We start from the raw sequence: 25329 nt of genomic DNA, 5'->3' as shown, positions 1-25329 counted from the left end.
ATTCAAGTAGCATAGTACGTCTATATTTCTTTATTGTAACGTTCAAACACAATTTTGCCTATGCATATGTTTCTTTGTTTGTATTCATATAATAATAAGTGTATAAAGAATTTGTTTGGAGAGCAACCTTACGCATTTACACTGAGCATGTTATTCGAGATACCTTGTTCTTCCCTTCAAGTGTTATTTCTTCTTCTCCAACTTTTGTTGTTATTCCCTTCAAGGGTCCAATAATTCTGATTCGAGATACCCTTTGCCTTATACAAGTTAAAGAGTCTTATACAATGCCCAATTTAGTAACTTTGTTTCATGCAAGCATCATTCTCCTTGTTGACATACAATTTTGGTTTCTATATCATCCGTTGATATTACTTTAAGTGTGACGGAAGTCTTAAGAATCCATCCACAAGCACTTCATATGGAAGAAGCAAGAGGAAGAGAGTGAAGAAAATAACGAGGAAAGAATTTTTGTGGAGGGTATGGAGTTGTAACTTCAACCACTCGATAACTTGTTTATATAGATACATGGTTCGCAAATGACATAAGATGTCTCCATGAGTCAATTATAATTGGCCACATCCTCATAATATAAATTAACAATTAAAAATTATAAATGTACTTAAATCTAAACACTTCACCTCAAGCTGGAGCATGTATATATATTCCAAGCCTTGCGTGGAACATTCCAAACTGACTTCCTCCAAGAGTCTTAGTAAACACGTTCATTTGTAATCTTCTCTCGAATAGGTGAAAATCCACTTCAATGTTCTTGCCAACCATTAACATCATCTCTTCCATAAGGGTTTTCAATCACATCAGCTCGTATGCATGTATGAGTCATGACACCATATTTTGAATGTCTTCTGCTATCACCATGGTCTTCTCCTCTCACGGTTCCGTCCTCTTCCAACCAACGCAACACTCTCTATGAGAATCACCTGTACCTGCTTAGGATTTTTCGACAGACTCTTCTCTAACATTAAATCCCTCTGTGAAGTAATAGGACAAGGCAGCACAATGCATGCGAAGGTAGTAAACCCTTACAGACGCACATGAGTCCTCAAGAGAGCATAGCATCCCACTCGAAGAAGGCATTACAATAGACTAGATGGACAAACATTTCACATGAATGTGCATGAGTCCACACGAGGAGACAACAATCCAAACCTTTGTTGTTCGTCCGGAATGGACGAAACGAACCGGTTTCGTTCCAATTCCGGAACGAAATTCCAAAAATTTCGTTCCATTCCGGACGAAATTTTCCGAAATCCGGAATTTCGTCCGGAATGGACGAAATTCTCCATTCCGGCCGGAATCGTGCATAACGGCTAGTTTGACCATTTTAACCTCAAAATGTGACCGTTTATAGCTGTTGGGAAGGGTATTTTAGTCATTTTTAAATGCACAATCAATTAAAAACTGTATAAATAGCCTTTTCCCTACCTTCTTATCCTCCACCTTGACATAAGTGATTCTCCTTCTTTCTCTACTTTCACTTACATTATCTATTATACTAAATTTCCTACAAGTCTACCCTCTTCTTCAACTCAATCCAAGTCTATTTTGGAGCAAAGGGAAGGCATACATTCAACTTACCACTACAAGAAGTCAAGAACTATTTCCAAAGGCTTATTTCAAGTGAGTGAAGGCTAATTTTTTCTTCTTCTCTTCAACTCAAGATCAACCTCAAGGTTCTCTTTATTTCTTTCCATTTCCTTTCTTTTATTTCTTACTTCATTTGTCCCCTTATACTTCATTTTTTTGTAATTTGTTTCAATTTTCTTTCTTTTAATTCATTTTTCCCCTTCTTCTACTTCATTTCAGAATGAGTGGGTCGGGCTCGAGACCTTCTGCAAGAGCATCCTCTATTGGTTCGGCACTCGCTAGATCGGATGACCCGGCATGGGCTTACGGTACATTGGTTTCGGGTCAAAAAAATAAAGTAACTTGCATATTCTGTGGCAATGTCATATCGGGTGGAGGTATAACCCGCTTGAAAGAACATTTAGCGACTGTTCCTGGTGAAGTAACATCATGCAAAAAAGTGACTGAAGATGTAAAATATCGAATGAAGCAACTTTTAGATGCAAAGAGAAAAGAAAGGGCTAGGATGAGCCTATTCAGAGCAGAGGTTGGAGGTTTTTATGGCACACCAGACGAAGAAGAAGAGCAGGATGAAGAAGACATTGGCACACAATTGCCTTAACGAAGAGGTAGCATTAAAAGTGCTTTGGCTACCAAAGAAACAATGGATAGAGCAGACATGGCGGTTGGCATGCTTTGCTACGATGCCAATCTCCCTTTCAACGTTGCCAATTCACCTTTCTGGCAACCTATGTTTGATGCTGTGAATGCCGTGAGTTCGGGTTATAAGGCACCTACTTATCATGCTTTAAGGGGTTCCATTTTGAAGAATACAGTGGATGAGGTAAACAACTACTTGGAGGAGATTAAGATGTCATGGAGATACACTGGCTGTAGCATTATGGCAGATGGATGGACAGACACCAAACAACGTTCCCTAATCAACTTTTTGGTGTACTGCCCTAAAGGAGTCATATTCCTCAAATCCGTTGATGCATCTGGCATAGTGAAGAATGTCGATGAATTATACAATATCTTTGAAAAGATTGTCGGAGAGGTGAATCCGGAATATGTGGTGCAATTTGTAACTGACAGTGAGCCAAGTTACAAAACTGCTGGGAAAAGACTAGAAGCCGCGTTTGATACATTCTTCTGGACTCCGTGCGCAGCTCATTGCTTAGATCTCATCTTGGAGCATATGTGCAAACCGACTGTATTTCCTCACATAGCAACCACAATTGAGAGGGCTCGGACGATTACAAAGTTCATCTACAACCATGGAAGCCTCTTGAATTTGATGAGGAAGAAGTTCACAGGTGGGAAGGAGTTGTGGCGCCCTGCTGCAACCAGATTTGCTACAAATTTCATTAGCATACAAAGTCTGGTGTTGAATCAGAAAGCACTTCAGCAGATGTTTGTGTCTGATGAGTATAATACTAGTAGGTTTGTCCAACACCCACTGAGTGAAGGGGTAGTTAGTACTGTGTTGGATAAATCTTTTTGGGACCAATGCAAGTACATTCTAAACATCAGCGAGCCTTTAGTGAGAGTGCTGCGTTTGGTAGATCGGCAGGACAAACCGGCGATGGGTTATATGAGGCTATGGATAAGGCCAAAGAGAACATCAAGGAGAGGTTGAAGAGAAAATCAAATTACATGCCCATCTGGAGGATCATCGACCAAAGATGGGATAGGCAACTCCACAGTCCCCTCCATGCAGCAGGATATTTTCTTAACCCTGCTCTCTTTTTCACTCCTACCTTCTCTAGGCACAATGAAGTAACCAGAGGCTTGTTGGCATGCATCACTCGACTGGTACCTGATGAAGCTACACAAGACCTCATCACCAATCAGATTGAGGATTATCGAGAGGCTAAGGGTATGTTTGGAATGAAGCTTGCAATCCGCAACTGAACGAAGTTGGGACCAGGTATATTTGAGTTGTTTGTTTAATTAAGTATAATTCATTTCAACTTTCAGTTTCTCAACAAATAATGCTTCACTATTTGTTACTTTACAGTTATATGGTGGAATCAATTCGGAGGTGATGTGGAAGAATTACAGACCTTTGCGATCAGAATCCTCAGTCAGACCTGCAGTGCGACTGGGTGTGAAAGGAATTGGAGCACCTTCGAACTCATTCACTCTGCAAAGAGAAATAGGTTGGAGCACCAGAGATTAGATGACTTGGTGTTTGTCCATTACAATCTTAAGTTTCGAGAAAGGTATACAACGTAATGTAATGTTTTCAACTCTCACCTCATCACTTTAAGCTTTTAAGTTTAACCTTTGACATTAAACTTAATGTTTTCCTTTTCAGGGACTTGTTGAGGAAATCATCTACCACTAGTGACCCTTTGAGCATAGACCATCTGGATGTCATGATGGATTGGGTTGCAGAAGAAGATGATGTCATATTCACGCCGGAAGACATTGGGTGGGAAAATCTTGAAGCACCTACTGCTGTGGTTGGGGCTGGGGACGACGACGACTTTCTCATGCCTCTTGAAGAAGATGTCCCTATTGGTGGTCCAAGTGGTAATGACGGCGGTGACCACGACGACGAAGAAGACATTGAGTATGATCATCCGGGTTATGATGACTGAGAGTTGTTGCTACTAGCTATTGTCTATGTTTCACTTTCATGTACCTTTTTTTTAATGTTTTTCTATGTATCAGACTATTAGTTGGACTTGTGCAACACTGTATGTGTTTAAGTAATGAATATGCCTTTTGGGACACATATTTTGGACTATTTATTAGTTTTTCATCTTTTTCTATTGATTTTTTATTTTTTTGGATTTTTCTCATATTTTTTAATATATTTTTTGTGTGAACGAAAAGTTTCAACCGAAATGCACCGAAATGACCGAAATCCCACCGAAATTTCGTTTTGGTGGCCAAAACGAAATGGCGACCGAAATGGAATTTACAACTATGATCCAAACTAAGACTGCCCCATATTTCAATACAACCCACTCGTAGGATCAATTCACATGAAGCAACAATCCATGGTAACAGTCCACACCAAGAGTGCACAATAGTCCACTTGAAACAACTATGCAACATGAGTGTACCCCAACCCACAAGAAGACTGCACAACAGTCCACACGAAGGGTAAACCATGACCCACACAAAGGCCGCCCAGCGTCTTACTAATAGGGGGAGCAAAGCTCATTTTCCTAAACCACAACCCACACAAAGGCTAGACAACCACCCACAAGGCTACAAAATAACCCACAATAGCCGTCATAAATGCTACACAATAGTCGAAGCAAACCACAGAATGCAGCCCCACAGTCTACACTTGACAACACCGACTCCAGCACAAATAGGCTAAGCAAAATCATAGGTTAGGAGCCACTAGCTTCTCCACACGAAGGCACAAATCCGGGAAGCAAACTAGCTACTCCACGCAGAGGCACAATTTATACAGTAAGATACCATCAACCTCACGAGAGGTAGCACAATCCGCACAGTAATGTAGCAGTCCATACACAGGGACTTCACACACACAAAATGTTTCCTGAATAAATAAGGACAATAGTTCTTTAAAGGCACGGCAACCCACAAAAAGGTTTCAAGAGTGGCACGGAGACAACAACCACAAGAAGGGACAAGAAGTTGCACACAAGGGTACACCTGCTACAAGAAGACACGTTAGTCCTCATACAGGGGTGTTGAGATATATTGATGTAATAAGCTAATGTCTTATATGTGCACTTTGGTCCTTTTAGTACTTTTTTTGTAGGTAAGCTGGTGACTGTACGATCTCAAGGTTGAGATAGAAAGCCTCATCCATTGAGCTATGGGCCCAATCCCTTGGTCTTTTTAGTACTTAATACAAATATTAATTTCTAGGGATAGCCCCTCCATTATTTGTTGTTAGAGCGATTCCATTGTGTCGACTTTACATCATGTGTTATTAGAGCTATCCGTTGCGCCTCTTCATCATTTGGTATCAGAGCTAGGTGTGCAAAAGTTCTATCTACTGTAGATCTGGGAACACGTTGATTTCTCCAACCTAAATAGTGATCGCTTGGATTTCCTCGCATCTATGGCTATGACGAAGACGAATGCATTAATTGGATCAACACCATCGAGGCATGTTATGGGCATTATGGTCTGAGTGAATAGAACGTTGATTACAATTGCATGGATTTCCGTAGCTGATACAAACGGAACGGGAGCGGCATGACTTGTGACACCCTCCTTTCAGCCATTGGGAGGAAGTGCGTGATTTAATCTTGGAAAGATTTGCACTGATAACTTTTCCGTTTCATGGAATTTCTCCAGAAATTTTTATTGGCCAATCCTCTTTGACCAGCCACATAATTGAACTAGTGAATAACATCAACGTCCTGTCATAGAATTTTGGATGCAAGAGTAACTGGTTCACCAAGTGTCCAATTGTGCAGTATAAAAGCTAGATAGTACTTTAAAAAAAATTGAACATTTGTTTCTCTTATGAAATTCATGTTGGTACTGATCTTGTCAGTATGAAATAATAATTTTGATAGGAAGCTTATGTGATTGCCTTTTGGCTAACCATTCTATCTACTCCTCCATCTAATAGTACATTATTCTCTGTATGCTTCATTATGTTTTGCACCATGAAGCCTTAGAATATTCTGTAAATTAGTATTATAAACCAACAAATATTGAGCTTGGAAAATTTTGTATGTCACAGGCCATATCCTACATTAGAGGGCCCCTGCTCTTCATATTTAACTTTCACCCTACAGAATCCTATGAGAGATACAGTGTAGGTGTAGAAGAAGCTGGAGAGTATCAAGTAAGGGATGCATACTTATTGTTTTAGTGCCTTATTGATTAGATGTTGCATGTAACTTCTTATATCCATGTTCATTCCATGCAACTCTAACTGCGCTGACCACAGGTAATACTGAACACTGATGAAATCAAATATAGTGGACGCGGACGCCTCAAAGATGATCAATATCTTCAAAGAACAATTAACAGAAGGTAATTTTCACTTGCTTTGTTTCTTCCGCAAAAAAATCTTTATCTGACTTTTTATTTGTGGGTATTAACATGATGTCTTGGAAGGCCTTGCTTATTGTGCTTTCTATGTTAATCAAGTAGTGTCTGTTAGCCTACTTACATAGTTTGATGGTTCTAAGAGTACTGCATACAATTGTTTACTGTCTCTATTACAGGGTTGATGGCCTTCGTTACTGCTTGGAGGTGTCGCTGCCTAGTAGGAGTGCTCAGGTTGGTCAACATTGTAGTAATAAGAAAGTCTTACATGCATACTTATTATGTTCATATGATTCCTGTCCACATGAGCCTGGAACAAAGAATGGTCTTTTTTTGGATGGTTACAGGTCTATAAATTAACACGGATTCTAAGAGTCTGAGCCATTTGCGTCCTCAAGAAAACTTGTGAGTTTTGGGTGACATCCGCAACCAATCTGAGTTGATCTTCTAAGGCATATCCACATTTAAAGTTGCGACTCAGGTGTTCGAGTTTTGTAAGTCTACTTGCTCTCCGGCCTTAGGATTTAAAGTTGCGACTCATGGATCAGATCATATACACATTACTAACAGCAACATATTTGGAGTGGGGACTACAGCTCATCAGCCCCTCATATGGCAGCGTTCGTCACCCATTGGAGCCTTGTAAGTATTTGAAAAATCTTGTATAATGGGATTTTTTTTTTCAAACTGTGCAATGGTAAAAAGGTATTTTTGACTGAAATCAGCTAATATCAGAGGTTAGTCATAGTGCATGGGTGGTCATTGATAAAAAGATATGGCCCTGTTTAGTGGCTTAGCCACATCTGTGCCAATTTGGTTGCTTGTATTTGGTGGGTTTTCTTTCTTTGTGAACTTTGTTCGGCTTTGTCATTTGAATCTGAAGCTCCCATGTCAGCCCAATTGTAACACTGGTATGTTAAGCTGTTTGAAAAATTAATCTGTGGTTTAAATTTCTCATTGACATCTCGGGGCGTTTGGATACGCGAATTTTAGAATCTTGGATTTCTTCCAAATCGTAGTTGGGAGACGAGAGGAGGAGACCAGCCGTTATTTTCTGTTTTCTCTCTCTTTTTTCCGTCAGCTCAGGAGATCATCCCATCTTTCCAGGTTTTAGAAATCTCAGGATGTGGGAGAGATTTCTAAAACCTGGATTTCTTGATTCTAAAGAGAAGTGAAGCAGTCGGTCTCCTCCTCTTGTCTCCTAACTATGATTTTGAGGAAATCTAAGATTCTAAAATCCGTGTTTCCGAGCGGCACCTTAGTTTTTTTTAGTTTCTAAGTCTCATATCTGCAACTCCAAGTGATCATCGATGACCTCTGCTCGTTTGTATGTAACACTGTAAACCTTTGCCCATTTCTGTGTCCCCATTTAACGATGGTTAGAATCGGTCAATTGATTAGCTTGGGCCCTGTTAAGATTTTTTCCTTTCTTTCCAACAATTCAGAGGTAAGTGACATGGTTAACGGATTGTCATAAAATCAAGGTCCTAAATAAAACTTGAACCATGCTGGTTCAAGTTAATTTTTTCATGTCTAATCAAAGAGTGGAAAGGAAAGAAGCTTTGGAAAAAGTTGTTCCTTTCCAAACATTACCTATTTTTAGGAAAATTTCATGGTTGCCAAACATGCCTAGTGTTAAAGACGTTATTGTATCTAAAGTTGTAGGAGAAGTTGGCATAGGCGGTGTAGACTGGAGTTTGGAGTGTGCGTTCGTGCAGTAAAATTCTAAACTTTCTTACTAAGAAAGCGGAGTGCCCTTGCCAGTCCTCGGTTAGCTTTTCAAGGTTCTTACCATATCAAGATGCTACAACAGTCAATTAAAAAAGTGTAAAACAACCCGGTTTGTTTTGGATTTTGGGAAGAGATTGTGAGCGCAAAACTGATTTTGGACTCTAGGTCCTATTCGTTTAAGATTTTGACAACCGATTGTGAGTGCCAAACCTGTTCTTTGAGTCAAAATTGTGTTTAAATTTGAGACTGATAATCGGTTCAGCACTCATAATCCATTCTCGTAATCTTAAACGAACATGGCCTAAACGTAAATTTAAGTTCAATCATCAGTTTTGGATAGGGGTGTCAATGGATCCATTTGGATCGTCCGAATCTGAACATTAATGAACGGGATCTAAACATATGAATAGGATCCATGGGCATGTTTAGGATCCTCAAATCTGGGATCCGAAAAATTTCGGATTGGGTATGGACTTGCCATAGATGCCCATTGGATAGTCACGATCCGAAATGTTTTGCAAAAATATCCTCCAAATTTTGTTAATGCTAACCGTTCTATGAAGGGTATTTTGGTCAAAACCTCTCTTATCACTTAATCAATTGGACGGGAATGCGATTTCACTCATTTTAGTCGTTTCATTTCATACTTGTAAGAAGGAAAATAGATAGGAGTTTTAGGGTTTTGTTCTTTTGGCTACCCGGCTGCCATTAACAACAACGGTGATCCCAAATTCCAATCTCTCTCAAGAAGACAAGAAACTCAAGAGGACTCTATCGAGAGAGACTCCCTCGTTCATAGATCTTACATTGCCCTAGGAAGCTTTCAGGTTTTTATTCCATTTCATTTTTTAACATAAAAAACTCAGATCTAGGGTTCTGATTTCTCTTTCCTCTGCAGCTCGCCATCAATGAGATCGATCCCTATGTGCTGATATCTCTTCAAGTTGTTAAATTACTCGCCTTAAAATAATTAAGTGTTTACTTAGCTTAGTGGGACATAATAAGACACTCCAATAGACGGTTCGAATTAAAATGGATCGTGATAAAGACGTAGAAAGTAGGATCCAAAGAACAATCCGACTCCGACCCGATCGATAAGGAATTTGAATGGATCGTGACTGTGACATAGGTGGATCTGACCCTAGTTTGGTTGCCGGAATTTTTTTGGTTCTTGGAACTTTTGTGGAATTTCCGCAGGAAACCCACGTTTGGTTGCTGGGCCAGTATATATAGTAGTCTAGAGTCTAGACTCTAGAATGCACTCAATGTTTAGTGGTGTACGGGCCAGTTCCTTGGGCCCACACATGTGCGCCTTTGTTAAACCGTTCGTATGATGGACCCAACCCACACCAGCCATTCAATCCTAATATACACAACCCTCAGCACAACAAAAGAGAAGCATATTAAGTGTCGCGTATGGAAGGTCCGGCCATGGAGGGCGCAGCAGTGTCGACGGCTCTCCGGTCAGTTCTGTGTCGAATCCAGCAGGCCTCGGAGAGATCTGGACGGCCTTCAGATCGCATAAATTTGGTGGCTGTGAGCAAGACCAAACCTATTTCCCTCATCCAACAAGTCTACGATGCCGGACACCGTTGCTTTGGCGAGAATTACGTTCAAGAGTTAGTCGAAAAAGCCCCTCAGGTCCTCTTCTTCTTCCTTCTCTACCTTTTCTTTTACCTATTCTTGTAATATCTATATAATATTCTTCCATTTCTCTACTTCAGCTTCCAGCCGATATTGAGTGGCATTTTATTGGACGATTACAGAGCAACAAAGTTAAATCCCTCCTTGGTATTCTCTCTTCATTTTCACTATTTTCTGCTTAACTTTGTGATTTGGGTACTGGTTGATTTTGTTTTTGGAATTTTGGACTGATTTGCGCGTGCCCTAGATATCTAAATGGATCTCTTTAGGGTTCTCTTTTCTTTTACGTGGAGCAATCAAAGGAATTTATTTTGATATCTAATTGTATCGAACATGCTTCAAAATAACCAAAACCCAAAAAGCTCTCCCTTCTCATTCCGATATATGAGACAACAGAAACAAGAAAGTAGGGTTTGTTAAGAGGATATCTCATCCACATATCTATTTAACAAAGGTAAACTCTTAGCTTATCTGAGCAGCTGCTTCAAAAACTCATGTGGCCCACATTTTGGGGGTGATCCAAAGCATTCATTTGGAAGGCCCTTCCATGGATAGAGTGTGTACCAAAAATCAGCCCTATTAGGATCATCCTAACCCAATCAAAGGTGGAGGGGAAGATGGACAGGCACTGTTTCTGACCATTTTTTCCTTCCACAAATGGCAGGGTTAGGATGATCGTAAAGGGCTCATTTTTGGTGCACACCCTATCCATGGAAGGGCGTTCCAAATGAATGCTTTGGATCACCCCAAAAATGTGATGCCACATGAGTTTTTCAAGCAGCTGCTCAGATAAGCTATCTGAGCAGCTGCGCAGGAACACTTTTCTCATATATATATAATATAGGGGAATGATAACATTCAGCCCAGCTTCATTTTATTAAAATGCTGCCTGGTTTTAGATGGATGATGACCAACCATCTCATATCCAAATAGCAGTACTCTGGCACCTTCAAGGTCAAGTGGGACCCACATCACCACTAGATCTTTACAAAGGGATTCGTAACGAAACCTAATTTTCTACTCCAGTATTTGGCGGCAGAATTGTCTTTAGGTCCTTCTGTGGGATACACAGGAGGACTTTTTATGGTAAAGGGTTTGGGTTCAGAGGCATCAAGCCCTGATTCTGAGTCAAAAATTGACTTGGCGCTGAGGACAAAACCTAATTTCATGAGGAAACCACTAGGATACGTAAGGAAACCTAATTTTGAGATTCTTGGTTTTGGATGGATGATGAGGACAAAACCTAATTTCATGAGAAAACCACGAGAGAGAGAGAGAGAGAGAGAGAGAGAGAGAGAGAGAGAGAGAGATTTGCTGGGTGCGTTTTTTAGAGAGTGCCGTGGGGTTAAGGGAGAGAAGAAAAACTCGCGCTTGGGTGCTTTTTTAGAGCGCGGCGTGGGGTTGAGAGAAGAAAATTGAAAGCAATACTTACTATCCTTTTCCTTCATCTAATACAGGAAAATGTTTTCTCAATATATATATATATATATATTGTCTCTGTGTGTGTGTCAAAAAACTGTTTCTGCGCTCGAGCGAAAAAACAGGGGTGGGGCCACATTATTAGGGGATCCATAGCATTCATTTGATGGACCCTTTCATAGATAGGTGTCCACAAAAAATCAGCTCCATTGGATCATCTTAGGGTGTCCATTTGCGGAGGGAAAAATGGACAGATACTATTTGTCACACAAATTTGCCCATTTTTTCCCTCCACAAATGGAAGGGTTAGGATGGAGCTGATTTTTTGTGGACACCCTATCTATGATAGGGCCCATCAAATGAATGCTTTGGATCCCCCAAAAAATGTGGGTCCACCTTGTTTTTGCACTCGAGCGCAGGAACACCATAGTAATGTTGTATCAGACTACTTGTCACCTTGTAGTTGGATCTCCAAGATTTTGGAATGCTCCAAATTCCACTTGAGCATCCAAATCAGGAAATGCTCCAAATACCAGCAAAAACATCTCCGAACAAGGTTCTAGCCCCATGCCAAATGTGTCCGAAAAAGAAGAGCAAAGCAAACACAACATGTCCAAAAGTGAACCAACCCCTTGGACTACTACCAAAAACACCATCGGATTTCAAAGTAGCACGATCTAATTCAAAAATTTCCCCAATGGGGCACGTCTAACATATTTTTTCACAGTAGCTGGATCCCATAATGGTCCCCCTTGAGTTCGCGACCATAGAACTCAACAGTTACACGTACTTATTCGACACTATACTTCGATTCTGCCCTTCTAAAAGGGACATCTGCTCTCACAATTCCGTCTCCGTCTACCAAAACCACTAGAAATGTTTCAAAAAAGTGTATTTCTTCTTATATCTGGCAGCTTGCTTATATGTCATTAGGCTGCGGCTTGACTCTCTGGGATTGCCCCATATATATAAAGACATACAGAGAGAGAGAGAGACGACATTGCTGAAATAAGAAAATCCCTACGTTCAGAGAGATAGATAGAAAGGGGAGAGAAGGAGAGAGATTTTAGGATGTGATGAGCAGAGAGATAATAGGGAACAGAGGTTTTTTAAACTGAATGCGGTTGGGTTTATGCGTTTGTACAGGAAGGGCGAGATTTTCTGGAATAGACAGAATTTACTCTAATATGAATAAGGTGAGATTTCCTGGTATGTTTCTTTTTACGATTTTGCTCACAAGTTGCCACATTGGATCGACACGTCAACGTGAACAGTAAAACCCCCATCTAGCCATATTATAAGAGAAATATGATAATGGAAGTCCATCATTAGGATTTAATTTGGTGGATGACCCTAAGTTAAACTTGTTGCGCAGTGATCCCCCAACCCAACGATTTGTGGAGGTAAAAATGGACATGTATAAACCTTCACAAATCTGTCCATTTTTTGCCTTCATAGTTCGAAGGGTTACGATGATCCTATGGAGCTGATTTTTTGGGCACATCCTATCTATGTGAGGGCCCATCAAATGAATGCTTTGGATCACCCAAACAATGCGGCCCCCACTGTATTTTATGCTAGGATGTATAAGTTATCTACACTATGGTGTACGAACTCTTCTCTCTCTCTCTCTCTTTATATATATATATATATATATATATATATATATATATATATATATATATATATATATATAGAGAGAGAGAGAGAGAGAGAGAGAGAGAGAGAGAGAGAGAGAGAGAGACTTCTTGTGTCTGTTACAAAGATAGAAGTAGATGGATATTTATCTTTTTGCTGCCTTAGTAATTCATCATCTTCCCATTTATTTGTTCATCATCATGTGGTTTATTTTCATGATAGGCTTTTCTGTTTATATTTTTACTTGAGATGATTTCAGTATGATGAATATGTGTGCTTGTTTTCCTAGCCAGCTGCTGTCCCAAACCTTGATATGGTCGAGAGCGTGGACAATGAGAAGGTAAAATTTCATATAATAAAAGTTCTGTTTATAGAACCTTACTACTTCTGGAGTTCTGGGGCCTCTGATAAGGCAGAAAAAGATTTTTATTTTAAAGGAAAGTTCACACACACACACACACACACAGAGTCATTTGATATAGTGATCAGCTCAACAAGAAAAACTCGAACAGAGACTATCCCTTGTCCTTATTTTACATAAAGAATCTAGTTAGGTTGGGTAGCTTCTGCTATCTTTTCTTCCATTTGGATTTTTTATGCCTGTTCGCTCACTTAGAGCAGATTCCGATTCCTATAAAAAAAATTTCAAGTAAAATGAGTGCCATTGTTGAAACAAAGGGATGCATGTATATTTTTTTTAAAAGATGGCATATTTCATTGATATTAAAAAGCATTGGGGATTAGGAGTCCCCGTCCTGCATTACAAGATATCAATAAAACTGTACCGGGCATACTCGGAACCAGGGAAGGGGAAAATCTAACAAAACAAATTCAACTACAGTACCATTTTCCTTTTTTACTTCACCATGCCACTAACAAACTTTACTTTGGGGCCCCAAAAGCATCTCTATATATCATCAGTCCTTTTTACAAGCCAAAGCCCATTGAATCTATCCGAGCAACAGACAAAAACCAGTCAAAGTGACACCCTTAACTTGAACATTTCTCCAACTCCACAAGAAATCCCCATTCCTTCTTCTCTAACATGCTTTCTTTGAACTACCTATTGTATAAAAACTTTCAACCTTCTGAGGATGCCAAAAAACTCTGGATAGCTTGAACTATAATTCCTCCAAAAAACTTAAAAGACACACTTCTCAAGATTGTCCAAGATATGTTGAATCATGAAATCCGGCATTTCGACAAGAAGCTCCTCCGGAACTTGCTCCAGACGACTAGGGATTTTTCTATCCTCAATTCTTTCTTTCACCTGTCGGATACCAACGATTTTGTTGGCTTCCCAATTAAGCCTCCTCATATCTTTTTCTAATGCCACAAGGAATTTAAAGAACGGATGTGCAAAGAGAGGTGATTGGGTTTCCCTAATCTCCGTTGACCCAGTGAGACGGGTTAGGGTGAATGGGCATTCCTGAGCCTCTTGTCTGAAAATATCCCATTGCTTTCGAAGTAAATCATCAGCTACCTCTTTGGGCTAAGGGTCCATTATAGCGGCCTTTCCTTCATCATAAACCATCTCTTCCATCCTCCTTAATATGTCTTCCAGAATCCTCACCTCTGTAGACAGATGCAGTCTTCTACCTTCATAGGAGACAGAGAGGCTAGGAGAAGTGCCTTGATTTTCCATTCTCAAAATAGAATCTAAGAGACCAGAACCCAGACCCAACACAAAAGCGAGAAACGCCTCGAGAAGCAAGCAGCAAAAGAAAATTCTACAGAGGGTCGTGAAGAAGCAGCACAGAAGTAAAAACCTAGAAGCGATCGCAAAGCTAAACACGCCAAACAAAGAACCAAAGAACCCCGCCTTAGGAACCCCGAAAAAAGAGGAAAGAACACGCCAAACAAGGAGGCAGACGAAACTACCCTCAAAAGCTAAAGATCAAAGCCAGACCCTAAAAAACCTAGAAGCCCAACCTAGAAGCCCAAAAGTCAAGGCCCAGACTGGTCCACGCCGACTAGAGGGTTAGAATTTGAATTTTGAAAGCAAAGCGGGGGCAGAGAAGTCTACGGGGCCCCGGCCCAGCCCCGCGATCGGGGTCGAATCCAAACGGCCGGAGGGTAACCGATAGGCCGATCCAGACTTCTCAGGAATTTCAATGCGAATCCTATATGCCTGGTTTAAAATTCTAATTACAGCAAAGGAGCCCGAGACAATCAGTCGAGAAGGGATGCATATATATAATAAGTAGATGGATATTTATGTATGGGATTTTATATGGTGTGTGGGTGTAAAGTCCAGTATTTTTCAAAAAATGTCTTGAGACCCACTTCTTACTTCATAGGATGATCCAAACCTCTCATTTGTTGGGACACGACGTAAGTAGGCTATCATCTTCATAGGATGATCCTAACCATCTGATCGGTAGTGGGATTGCACACTATGGACATGATTTACGGGGTACATCCTATTTACATTGTAGCCCAACAAATGAACGGTTTGGATCATCCTATGAACTGGGCCCCACTGTACTTTTTGAAAACTACTAGACTTTTCAAACACACCATATAAAATCTTCTCTTACACACAAACATACATCAGAGGTTATGCATGTGATAGCGAGGCATTGATTATAGTTTCTTTGAGGGGTACAACTGACACAAAAACATGCACTTTTTTTCCATACAGAAGTCTTAAAAATTCTCATGATATCATTTAGATTTCTATTATGAATCAACTGTTCTAATCTTAACTAGGTATTCCATGGTCCTTATGCATATAATATATTGCGTGATGGGACATTACAGTAGTAAATCCATTCCAAGCTTTCCATTCTTTTTCTGTCATCATAATTTTCATATTTTTGCATTACATCTAGTTAATCCATTTTCATATCTTTCACTGTTGTAATTCTGAATGTGCATTCTTAATTGACTTGTAAATTGTTTTTAGGGCAGTTATATATCGACCCCGTAATATCTTATATCGACTGCCATCTCTCTCTCTCTCTCTCTCTCTCTCTCTCTCTCTCTCTCAGCACTGTCCTATATCGGGGTCGATTTAAGATATACGGGGGTCGATTTATCACTGCCCTTGTTTTTTCCTTGTCTCTTTTGTAGTGTGAGTTTATCGTATATCTGTTGTTGTCTATGTGTAGCATGCTGGTTTCTAACCTGTGATTGCTATTCATTGACTATCTTGGCATGCTAAAGTCATTACCTACCTTACCTTTATTGTTAATAAAAAGAAGTGATCACATAAAATGAAAATTCAACTGAAAGTAGCAAAATGGTCATTTTTTATCTTCTATTTGCCGTCACTCACCATGGTAATTTTTCATTCCTTGAGTGCTGTACAGATTGCGAATCATCTTGATTGTATGGTTGCAAGCATTGGAAGAAGGCCTCTGAAGGTTTTGGTTCAAGTTAATACCAGTGGGGAAGAATGTGAGTACAAAAATAAAAAAATGCTTGAAAACAAAAGATAAAAAGATAGCAATAAATGAAAAACTTTGTTTATTTTAGATAGCCCCACAGAGATGTTCAGTTGATATTAAGAATGCCAGTAAGCACGAAATTTACCGTAAATCAATAAGGGAAAAGGCAGGTATTCTGTGTGGATCGAGTCTGTCCACTCCCATTGCTGGGAGTGATGGGATCTACATGAAATTACATGGGCCCTCCCCTGTTTACTGGTACTGTTCCCACTGAATGCATCAATAGGAGTGATAGATGCCCTATCTTTTCCTCCCATTCTATATTTGCTCTTAACCCTTTCTTATATTTTGACCTCTGTTAAACAACCAATTGCTCCAAAAGCTTGAGCTTTTGGAGTAACGGGTTGTTTCACATGGTATCAGTGCCAAAAAGGTCCTGAGTTCAAACCTCCTTGATAGCAAAAAATCCACATGCAATGGCCAAACCCAAAAGAGGGGCCACATGTGCCACGTGTAGGCCAACCCTAGAAAGGGGCCACACGTGAGGGGAGTGTTAAAAGTAGAAAAGATTTAATAACACCTTCTCCAACAGCTTAAGCTTTTGGAGTAACTGTTTGTTTCACAATCTCCCTTGCTTTTATTTCAACATGGTTAATCTATTAGTCTGGTTTGTCATCTAAGCGCAAGTGTCCCTAAATTTGTGGGCACAGTAATGGTTAAATTAGTTTCGACATAATTTTTTAGATGAATTAGAATGAGGGTTTTAACTGTTAGGTGTTCTTGTTCGAGTGAGTTGATTTAATAGCTGCCCGTAACTTTTTTATAGTTAAATTAGGTTTCTTGTCTTCATCTACACCATGCTACAGATACTCAGATTGGTCAACTAATAAACCTATGTGCTTCCATTGCAGCAAAATCTGGAGTCAACCCCTCGGGTTGTGTGGAACTAGCTAAACATGTTAGGCTCGGTTGCCCTAACCTCGAGTTTTCCGGCCTAATGACAATAGGGATGCTTGACTACTCATCAACTCCGGAGAATTTCAAGGTGATCAATGCTGAACTGCTATCAGTTACTGGCGTTGGTTCACTGAAATTTCTATTTTCTAATGGGTCACATGTTGGAATTAAACAGACATTGTCGAACTGTAGGATCGAGGTCTGCAACGCCCTTGGAATAGCAGAAGACCAGTGTGAGCTATCAATGGGCATGTCTGCTGACTTTGAGCAAGCAGTAAGGATTCTAATTACAAATTTTAGGGGCTGTTTGGATACGTGGATTTTAGAATCCCGGTTTTAGTTTGAAAGCAGTGTAAAATTCTGGATTTTAGGTAAGAAACCCAAGTTTTAGAAATCTCTCCCCCATCCTGAGATTTCTAAAACCTGGAAACACAAGATGATCTCCTACTCTCTCGCTCGATGGAAAGAAGGGCGAGAAGTCAGAAACCAACGGACGGTCTTCTCTTGTCTCCCATCCAGGATTTTGAGGAAATCAATGATTCTAAAATCCGCATATCCAAACGGCCCCTTAATTGATTAGCAATGCTGTACAAGTAACAGCCATTGATGTCTAGTGGAACGGATTTCTGCAGATTGAAATGGGCAGTACAAATGTTAGGATCGGTTCAACCATATTTGGAGCGAGGGAGTACCCCAAGAAAGAGTAAAGCTCATAATCTTCATATCTTGGTCCGCACCCCTCTAATTTCATGATCATGCAGATCAATGCTCATATTTATATATTTTCTTACTACTGTTAAAAAAAATTTATATATATTTTCTTACCCTTTCATTTCTCATGAGCTAACTGAAGAGAAAATGATGTCTAAGATGATAAGCCTTTGAATCCTAATATCCTGTGACTAGTTAATAAATGCATTGGTTTCTTAGCGTACTGATTACTGCACTGTAAGCTACAAATGCTAGACATCTCATGAACCACTTGATGAACTATTAGTGTGCGATGCCAGTCTCTGTAAAATTTGATCATTACAAATTTACAACCATAGGATGAATGCTTGAATTAACTTTTGGAATAATGGCTGGTGATATTGAGCAGAAATCAGCCCCGGCGATGCCAATTTCCTTTTGTATTACACTCTTCTCTAGCAATGAAAATCAAGCAATAAATTAACTGTTGAGATGCTTAGAAACTTATAGGTGGGTCAACTTTTCAATTTCTGTTTGGTGGCCAACCGCAACCCAGCAGGAATAGGTGGAACGTTGGGACAATCAGATGGTTAAACCCCCTTCATCGTTTTTTCCCCTGGTCCTATAGGTAGAACAGATTGGAATGAAGCCAATTTCTTCAGCTTTTCTATGGTCCTATAGGTAAAACAGATTCGAATGAATTTCTTCAAAAAAAAAAAGGGATTCGAATGAAGCCGGGGCTCATGGGCTTTGTGCAGGTCTGGGTCTTTTTTCAGGATTTTTCAATGGCAGTCTTGGGGTTCTCCAATGTGATTTCTTGGGCTTGTTTTCGTCTTTGAGCTCATGGTGGTTTTTCAGTGTTATAAATGTGATTGGGAACATGAGACATCACTTGTTTGTATCATGTTGTTTGGTAGTTTTGCCACACGCTCCTTAGTGCTGTTCTATCGTTGGATTCGTTAGCCAAAAAGGGTGTGTAGTTCTGATTTGTATCCAAGGCCAATCTCTGCCCTCTTTGTAGTTTCTGCTGCTAATATTTTGGCGGATAGACCTGCTAAGAGGAGTGTGAATATTCCTAGTTTTGTTTATTGGGCAACCGTCCAATGACGTCTTGTGATTTCTGTTCTTTTCAATGAAAAAGCATTGAAAATATTTCCCAATGGTCGAGGTTTTTTCTTTGAACCTAGCGTTAATGTTGAAGCGTGGAACATGTAGGTTAATCCTTTTGGGCCCATTGCCTTTTTTTTTTGATGACGTAGGGTGTCCCCACCCCACTTTGTAGAGTGAGACTAATTCCCTCCGGATGCGCGCAATCACCCTTAAACCACGCGCATCGGGTAAGCCAAGGGGGATTCGAGCTCTCGTCTCTGGGGAGCATACCCAAGACTTTGGGCCCCATTGCTTGCATCAGTGAGAGGGTGATTTGCAGTGTGGGAAATCCCTCAAATTGCAGAATGTAGTCCCTGCAATAGGTCCGTCCATGTCATGAACGGCGGCGAAAGCGACCTTGTTGATAGTGTTTTGGAATTTGTTAACAGGCATGAGATATTTGTTAGAAAGAAATGTGGAAAATGAGTCGTGCAATTATTAAAACAGAGGAGTTCACACATAATTTCTTTGGAAATTATATAGCGACGAGAAGAATTTTAATACCGACATTATTGTCATTCCCTGTTTGGATTGCAATAATTTTCTGAACAAGTTTAGAAAGGCAAAACTTTTCCAGGATTGCTGCTTTTCCATTTGATTGCTCACACGTAAAAGAAAATAACTTGAACCAACAAGGTTCCAGTAGTATCTAGATAGACCTTCAATTTATGATGATACGCATTTATATAAGCCATGGCCCATATCAATTTCCTCTAAAATGTGGAAAAGTGAAAATTTTCCTAGGAATTTTTTTTATGCCCGTTTTTCCTGCAATCCAAACGGAAGATGAGTTTTCCTATTCTCATTCTCTCAAAAATGGAGCTAATAGAACAGGAAAAAATTGCTAGTTTTTCAATGACAATCTTCAATTGCCTAAGTTCGACACCACACATAATTGACTCAATACAAATATAACCTTATTATATGTTATTTGATATCCCAAGCTTCCTTACCACAGATTTCATGCATCTAATCTTCTATTTCTTCCTTCCTCTGGATGACCTGAAAGTCAAGGCTGCAAGCTAATCTTTCAACTCTAATTGCAAACTCTCATACACACGTGCACACCATGTGTAACTAGAATTCCTATTGAGTGCTTTTATTGGGCACTCCTGGGGCACCATGCTTCTAGGGTGGACCACCTACTCCATCTGGTGCCTTTCCCGGGGCACCCTGCTTCTGGGGTGGACCGCCTGCACCGTCTGTTGTCTTTCCCGAGTCACCCTGCTTCTGGGTTGGACCGCCTGCTGGCTTTCCCGGGGCACCCTGCTTCTGGGGTGGACCGCCTGCGCTCTCTGCTGCCTTTCCCGGAGCACCCTGCTTCTGGAGTGGACCGCTTGCGCTCTCTGCTGCCTTTCCCGGAGCACCCTGCTTCTGGGGTGGACCGCTTGCGCTCTCTGTTGCCTTTCCCGGGGCACCCTGCTTCTGGGGTGGACCGTCTGCACTGTCTGCTTCCTTTCTCAAGGCACCTTGCTTCTGGGGTGGATCGCCTGCACTGTCTGCTTCCTTTCTCGAGGAATCTTGCTTCTGGGGTGGACCGCCTGCGCTGTCTGCTGTCTTTCCCGGGGCACCCTGCTTCTGGGGTGGACCGCCTGCGCTGTCTGCTGCCTTTCCAGAGGCACGTTGCTTCTGGGGTGGACCGCCTGCGTTGTCTGCTGCCTTTCCCAGGGCACCCAGCTTCTGAGGTGGACCGCTTGCGCTCTCTGCTATCTTTCCTAGGGCACCTTCCTTCTGGGGTGGACCGCCTGTTCTGTCTGCTGCCTTTCCCGAGGCACCCTGCTTCTGGGATGGACTGCCCTCTATGGCATCCTGCATCTGGGGTGGACCATCTGCACTGTCTGTGGTGGCCATCTCGGCCTTTGCACTGTCTGTAGTGGCCTTCGCCTTGGCGTCCTTAAAGAACTTAACCCAGGTGTAGATCTCCAAAACAAGAACTATAAAACCCAAGCTGGAAAGAATAGCAACATAACCCCACTTCCAATTTGCTAATGGTCTTAGAATGCTGATGCCTTGGAAAATGTTAACTGCTATCAGTGCAAACAAACCATATCCTGAGAAATGATGGTAGATGTTCCAGTACTGTCTATATGCATCTTCTTTCTTAGGCCTTAGCCGTAGCGCCAGCATCTGAAACAACAACCAAAACAAGAAGTCCATATCCCAAATAAGTGACTACTCAAAAGACACAAAAACCATATAGGAAAAGAAAGACAAACAAGAGGGAAGAAAAATGAAGTGGACATATAAACTTACTTGCAACAGGGCCTTGCAAAAGATGACGATGCCGAGAATCCGATGGGTTTTGAAGGCGTAGGTCTTGGAAGTGTTTCCGAGTACGATCCCAATAACCCAACCGATTGTCCCAATTAAGATTCCGGACAGCTGACATCCCACATGAAAACGATACCAATACTCGAGCTTGAAAGGGAAACTCTTGCAATATCTTGCAATGATAATTCCGATGGGTATGAGCGTCCCCCATCCTATCGTATTCAGTATTCCATGCACCTACAACAAACACCGTTTATCTTATTCTTGTTCTACACTTACCTAAAACCACAAATCTCATAAGCTAAATTTTATTAAAAAGAAGAGGAGTGCTAAACCGAAGGGCGCTCTTGCAAAAACTCAACTGCAAGGGTGCCTCCATTGGATCTACATCACCCAATTGTATTTTATTTTATTTTATAGGTAAGCTGGGGTTAGGCAAGACCCCTACCAGATAACATTAAAAAGATAGAAACATTACAAGGGGGGCCAAAAGGCCAGAACATAAGGGCCGACAGGCCGGGCTTCAGCCCTTACAATCTAAGATACAATGATCCATTCATGTCTTCAATTACAGCTAAAAGGAGGCTTTGAGTAGCCAAAAATACTGTGGAAGGAAAGCCTTTATGAGGGTAATTCCTTTTTGACAGTTGATCCGCGGGGCAGTTTCCTTCTCTAAACCAATTGTATTTATTATTCCTTTAGATTTGTATTTTTCAGTCCAGTTATAACTGCAGTTAGATGACTTGGATCCAATGGGGTGCCCTTCCGTCTGGGTTTTTCGAGGGGCACCTTTTAGTTTAGCATCCCTCTAAAAAGAATTTCCCAAATTTAGATTAATTACTAACATCATTAATAATTAGCCTTAAATAAGTTTTGTTATTTTCTCTTTCTATTTTGCCCTTAGCTAAAGATAGATTTTTGTTTTGGCAAATAAATAAAGATTAAAATAATAGTCTACATAGCTGCCATGAAACTATTTTGAAAAATTCTCAAAAAAAACATTAATTAACTAATAGAAGATTACAAATGCACTTTGGGGGGGTGGGGAGATTACCCCATCTACAAGTATGCTTCAGAAGCTCTCGATTTGGCAAGGCGATCGGCCAAATCGTTGGCACTTCTAGGAATGAGGGGTGATTGTAATAATTAATAAAAATTTGGGAGGATTTTAGTTGAGGGGGGATTTTAGTTGAGAAACTTCAGTCAAGATGAATTGCTTACTTTTCTTAGATGTCTACGGCGATGGCTGGCACTTCGAGCAATCCCTGAAGTAAGATCAATGGTCTCACCACTATCAAAGTTCTGAAGAGTCCTACCATGCATCCGAGGCTCTTCGCCTACCACAAGGGATCCAACTTGCCACACATGATTCAAACTAGACAAGTTGTAGTTAGGAATTGTCAGTGTTACAAAGATGGTGAGATAGGCGGTATCATGATCGTAATTCAACTTCCTTAGCTTGAATTCCACATCAATAGGCGAGGACTGGAGCCTGCATCCATGTTTTGTGTCGGCCGTGATGTTGTAAGGCTTCAGTACAAAGGTCCCATTTGGTTCTTTAAAGGCAATGAGAGCTCTTGTTCCCACCATTTCTGGTTTAGGGCCTGGGTTTATGCCCCATGCCACCCATCCGGTCTCGACTGGTAGCTTTGCGCCGAAGAAGATATCGACGGTCTGGTTGTGGGCTGCGTTGTGATTCCATCCGAATTCGGCCCCTAGTGTTGTCAACTTCTTGCAGTGCGTCGCATTTCCCATTCCCTCAAAGGAAAATTCGCCATCTTTGCATGAAGAAGATTGAGCATTGATTGAGAGGAGGGTGTAGGAGGCGAAAATTATGATTACCAGTATGTGGGAAGAATTCATGTTGGTGAAATTTGTTTCATTAGTAAGTAGCCACTGTAGAAGTATGCATGCTTATGAAGTTCGGTGGAGTAAACATCACTCAATATTTGCTCTCTCTCTCTGTTCTAAAGTGTAAGAGCTGCTTTGGATGCTTCTATAAAGTCTATTATCAGTCCATTTTGCAAATAAGCTATTTTTTCCTTAAATGTCCCATTTTGTTTGCAAATGGGACATTTAAGGCTTATTTGGAAGCAACTAATTATATGATTTCTAAAACTATTATAAATTCTATTTGCAAATAATCGTATTTTAACGTTCTGATTGAATAATCGTATTCAACTTTGAAGCCATTTGCATGTAAGATTATACACAAATGAGACCCATTTGATCTTGTTGGGTTGCGTTGGCACTTCCTCAGGTTGGATTGGGTTAGGGTTTGAATCTAGTAACTCTCTTTATATTTAATAATCCTTTTTCTCATTGTAAGACCTGGCTTATTTTACAGGTTCTTATCTGGCAGTGCAATGAAAGAATAAAGAGGAGAGCTCACTGATCGTACGACATGTGCTTTACATAGTAAATAAATACACTCTAGTTAGGTTTAAAAACATTGGAGGTTTCTTTTCCTTTTTCTTTCTTTGGTATTCTATCACGCCAGGAATGTTAAAAGCCAAGTGATTTCTTTCCCTTTTCTCTTTTATTTCTCTCACTCTGTAAAGTGAGGATTAGTAACAGGACCCATTGCAAATAGGCCGCTGATATTCCCCCCACCCCCCTTGACGGCTGGTTAACGTTTTCCCACCATTTGACCTCTCTCTCTCTCTCTCTCTCTCCCTCTCTCCCTCTCTCCACACACACACACGAACAGTTGGTGGGCCCAACAGAAACTGTTGGTGGAATGGTGGGCCCATCTTTGAACAACCTAGGCCCCACCCATACCACACCATAGGATAATCCAAACCGTCCATTTGATGGGCCATAAACGTAAATAGGTTGGGTCCCAAAATATTATTTCCGTAGGCTGATCCTAGCCCTCCGATCTAAATAGAAACTATATCTTATGCAACCTCTATAGATTGTAGGGTTGTGATCATCCTACGGAAATGATTTTTGGGGCACAACCTATTTACATTGTGGCCCATCAAATGGACCGCTTGGATCATCCTATGGTCTGGACGGTACCCTTCATTTCCAAAAATATGGGTGGGGCCTAAATTGGTACGAACCACACCATAGGATGATCCAAACCATGGACGGCTTGGATCATCCTATGTTGTGGATGGTACGCTTCAATTTGAAAAATATCGATGGGGCCTACAATTGGGCTTTAATGTTAGTGTACGACCAACTCCATAGGATTATCCAAACCATGGACGGCTTGGATCATCCTATGTTGTGGACGGGCCTTAATGTTACTGTACGACCACAGGATGATCCAAACCATTCATTTGATGGGCCAACCCTTTTGGGGGCACAACCCATTTACGTTATGGCCCATCAAATGGATGGCTCGGATCATCCTATGGTCTTGACGGTACACTTCATTTTCAAAAATATGTGTGGGGCCTAAATTGGCCCTTAATGTTACTGTACGAACCACACCATACGATGATCCAAACCATGGACGGCTTGGATCATCCTATGTTGTGGACAGTACGCTTCAATTTGAAAAAATATCAGTGGGGCATACGATTGGGCCTTAATGTTACTGTACGACCAACTCCATAGGATTACCCAAACCATGGACGGCTTGGATTGTCCTATGTTGTGGACGGGCCTTAATGTTACATTACGACCAACTCCATAGAATGATCCAAACCATTCATTTGATGGGCCACAATGTAAATAGGTTGTGCCCCAAAAATCATTTCCATAGAATGATCACAACCCTACAATCTATAGAGGTTGCATAAGATACAGTTTCTATTTAGATCGGAGGGCTAGGATCAGCCTATGGAAATGATATTTTGGGAAGCAACCTATTTACGTTTATGGCCCATCAAATGGACGG

The 25329-nt window shown here is 40.8% G+C and overlaps 4 protein-coding genes across 9 annotated transcripts in view; 3 read left to right on the top strand and 1 right to left on the bottom strand.

Annotated features, from left to right (window-relative positions):
* The window catches only part of EMB2729 (Alpha amylase family protein), a 38733-nt gene extending 31191 nt beyond the window's left edge, over nt 1-7542 (top strand). For both annotated transcript variants that reach the window (XM_077372032.1, XM_077372031.1), the window contains exons 18-21: nt 6275-6379; nt 6485-6570; nt 6765-6819; nt 6933-7542. In XM_077372032.1, coding sequence (XP_077228147.1) covers nt 6275-6379; nt 6485-6570; nt 6765-6819; nt 6933-6965 — 279 coding nt within the window. In that variant the 3' untranslated portion in view covers nt 6966-7542. The remainder of the gene's footprint in view (nt 1-6274; nt 6380-6484; nt 6571-6764; nt 6820-6932) is intronic.
* On the top strand, nt 432-4321 carry LOC143862229 (uncharacterized). Its single transcript, XM_077373237.1, has 3 exons — nt 432-3514; nt 3605-3809; nt 3905-4321. Exon 1 carries the CDS (start codon nt 2249-2251, stop codon nt 3221-3223), a length of 975 nt encoding a protein of 324 aa, XP_077229352.1. The 5' UTR covers nt 432-2248; the 3' UTR covers nt 3224-3514; nt 3605-3809; nt 3905-4321.
* Nucleotides 7543-9657: 2115 nt separating the features above from the next.
* LOC143860417 (uncharacterized) lies at nt 9658-24122 on the top strand. Of its 5 annotated transcripts, XM_077371037.1 has the most exons (9): nt 9659-9957; nt 10041-10107; nt 12526-12575; nt 13307-13357; nt 16332-16419; nt 17321-17454; nt 17542-17640; nt 17999-18069; nt 23824-24122. In XM_077371037.1, exons 1-9 carry the CDS (start codon nt 9733-9735, stop codon nt 23852-23854), a joined length of 816 nt encoding a protein of 271 aa, XP_077227152.1. In that variant the 5' UTR covers nt 9659-9732; the 3' UTR covers nt 23855-24122. The 5 variants fall into 5 exon arrangements, with proteins under 5 accessions (XP_077227149.1, XP_077227152.1, XP_077227150.1 ...); XM_077371038.1 differs by lacking the exon at nt 12526-12575 and having other exon boundaries at nt 9663-9957; nt 13311-13357; XM_077371039.1 differs by lacking the exon at nt 12526-12575 and having other exon boundaries at nt 9664-9957; nt 13311-13357; nt 17999-18095.
* LOC143860416 (cytochrome b561 and DOMON domain-containing protein At4g12980-like) lies at nt 19796-23429 on the bottom strand. The gene is made up of 3 exons (XM_077371033.1): nt 22698-23429; nt 21459-21713; nt 19796-21332 (listed from the first exon to the last, which is right to left on the bottom strand). The coding sequence occupies exons 1-3, from the start codon at nt 23337-23339 to the stop codon at nt 20334-20336; spliced, it is 1896 nt and encodes a 631-aa protein (XP_077227148.1). The 5' UTR covers nt 23340-23429; the 3' UTR covers nt 19796-20333.
* Nucleotides 24123-25329: the final 1207 nt, after the last annotated feature.

The sequence above is a fragment of the Tasmannia lanceolata genome, unplaced genomic scaffold, assembly GCF_043159265.1.
Source record: "Tasmannia lanceolata isolate RefF3 unplaced genomic scaffold, GAP_Taslan_0.1 ptg000037l, whole genome shotgun sequence".
Classification (NCBI taxonomy): Eukaryota; Viridiplantae; Streptophyta; class Magnoliopsida; order Canellales; family Winteraceae; genus Tasmannia; species Tasmannia lanceolata.
Note: the sequence above shows the minus strand (reverse complement) of the source record. Positions and strands in the feature narration are given on the sequence as shown.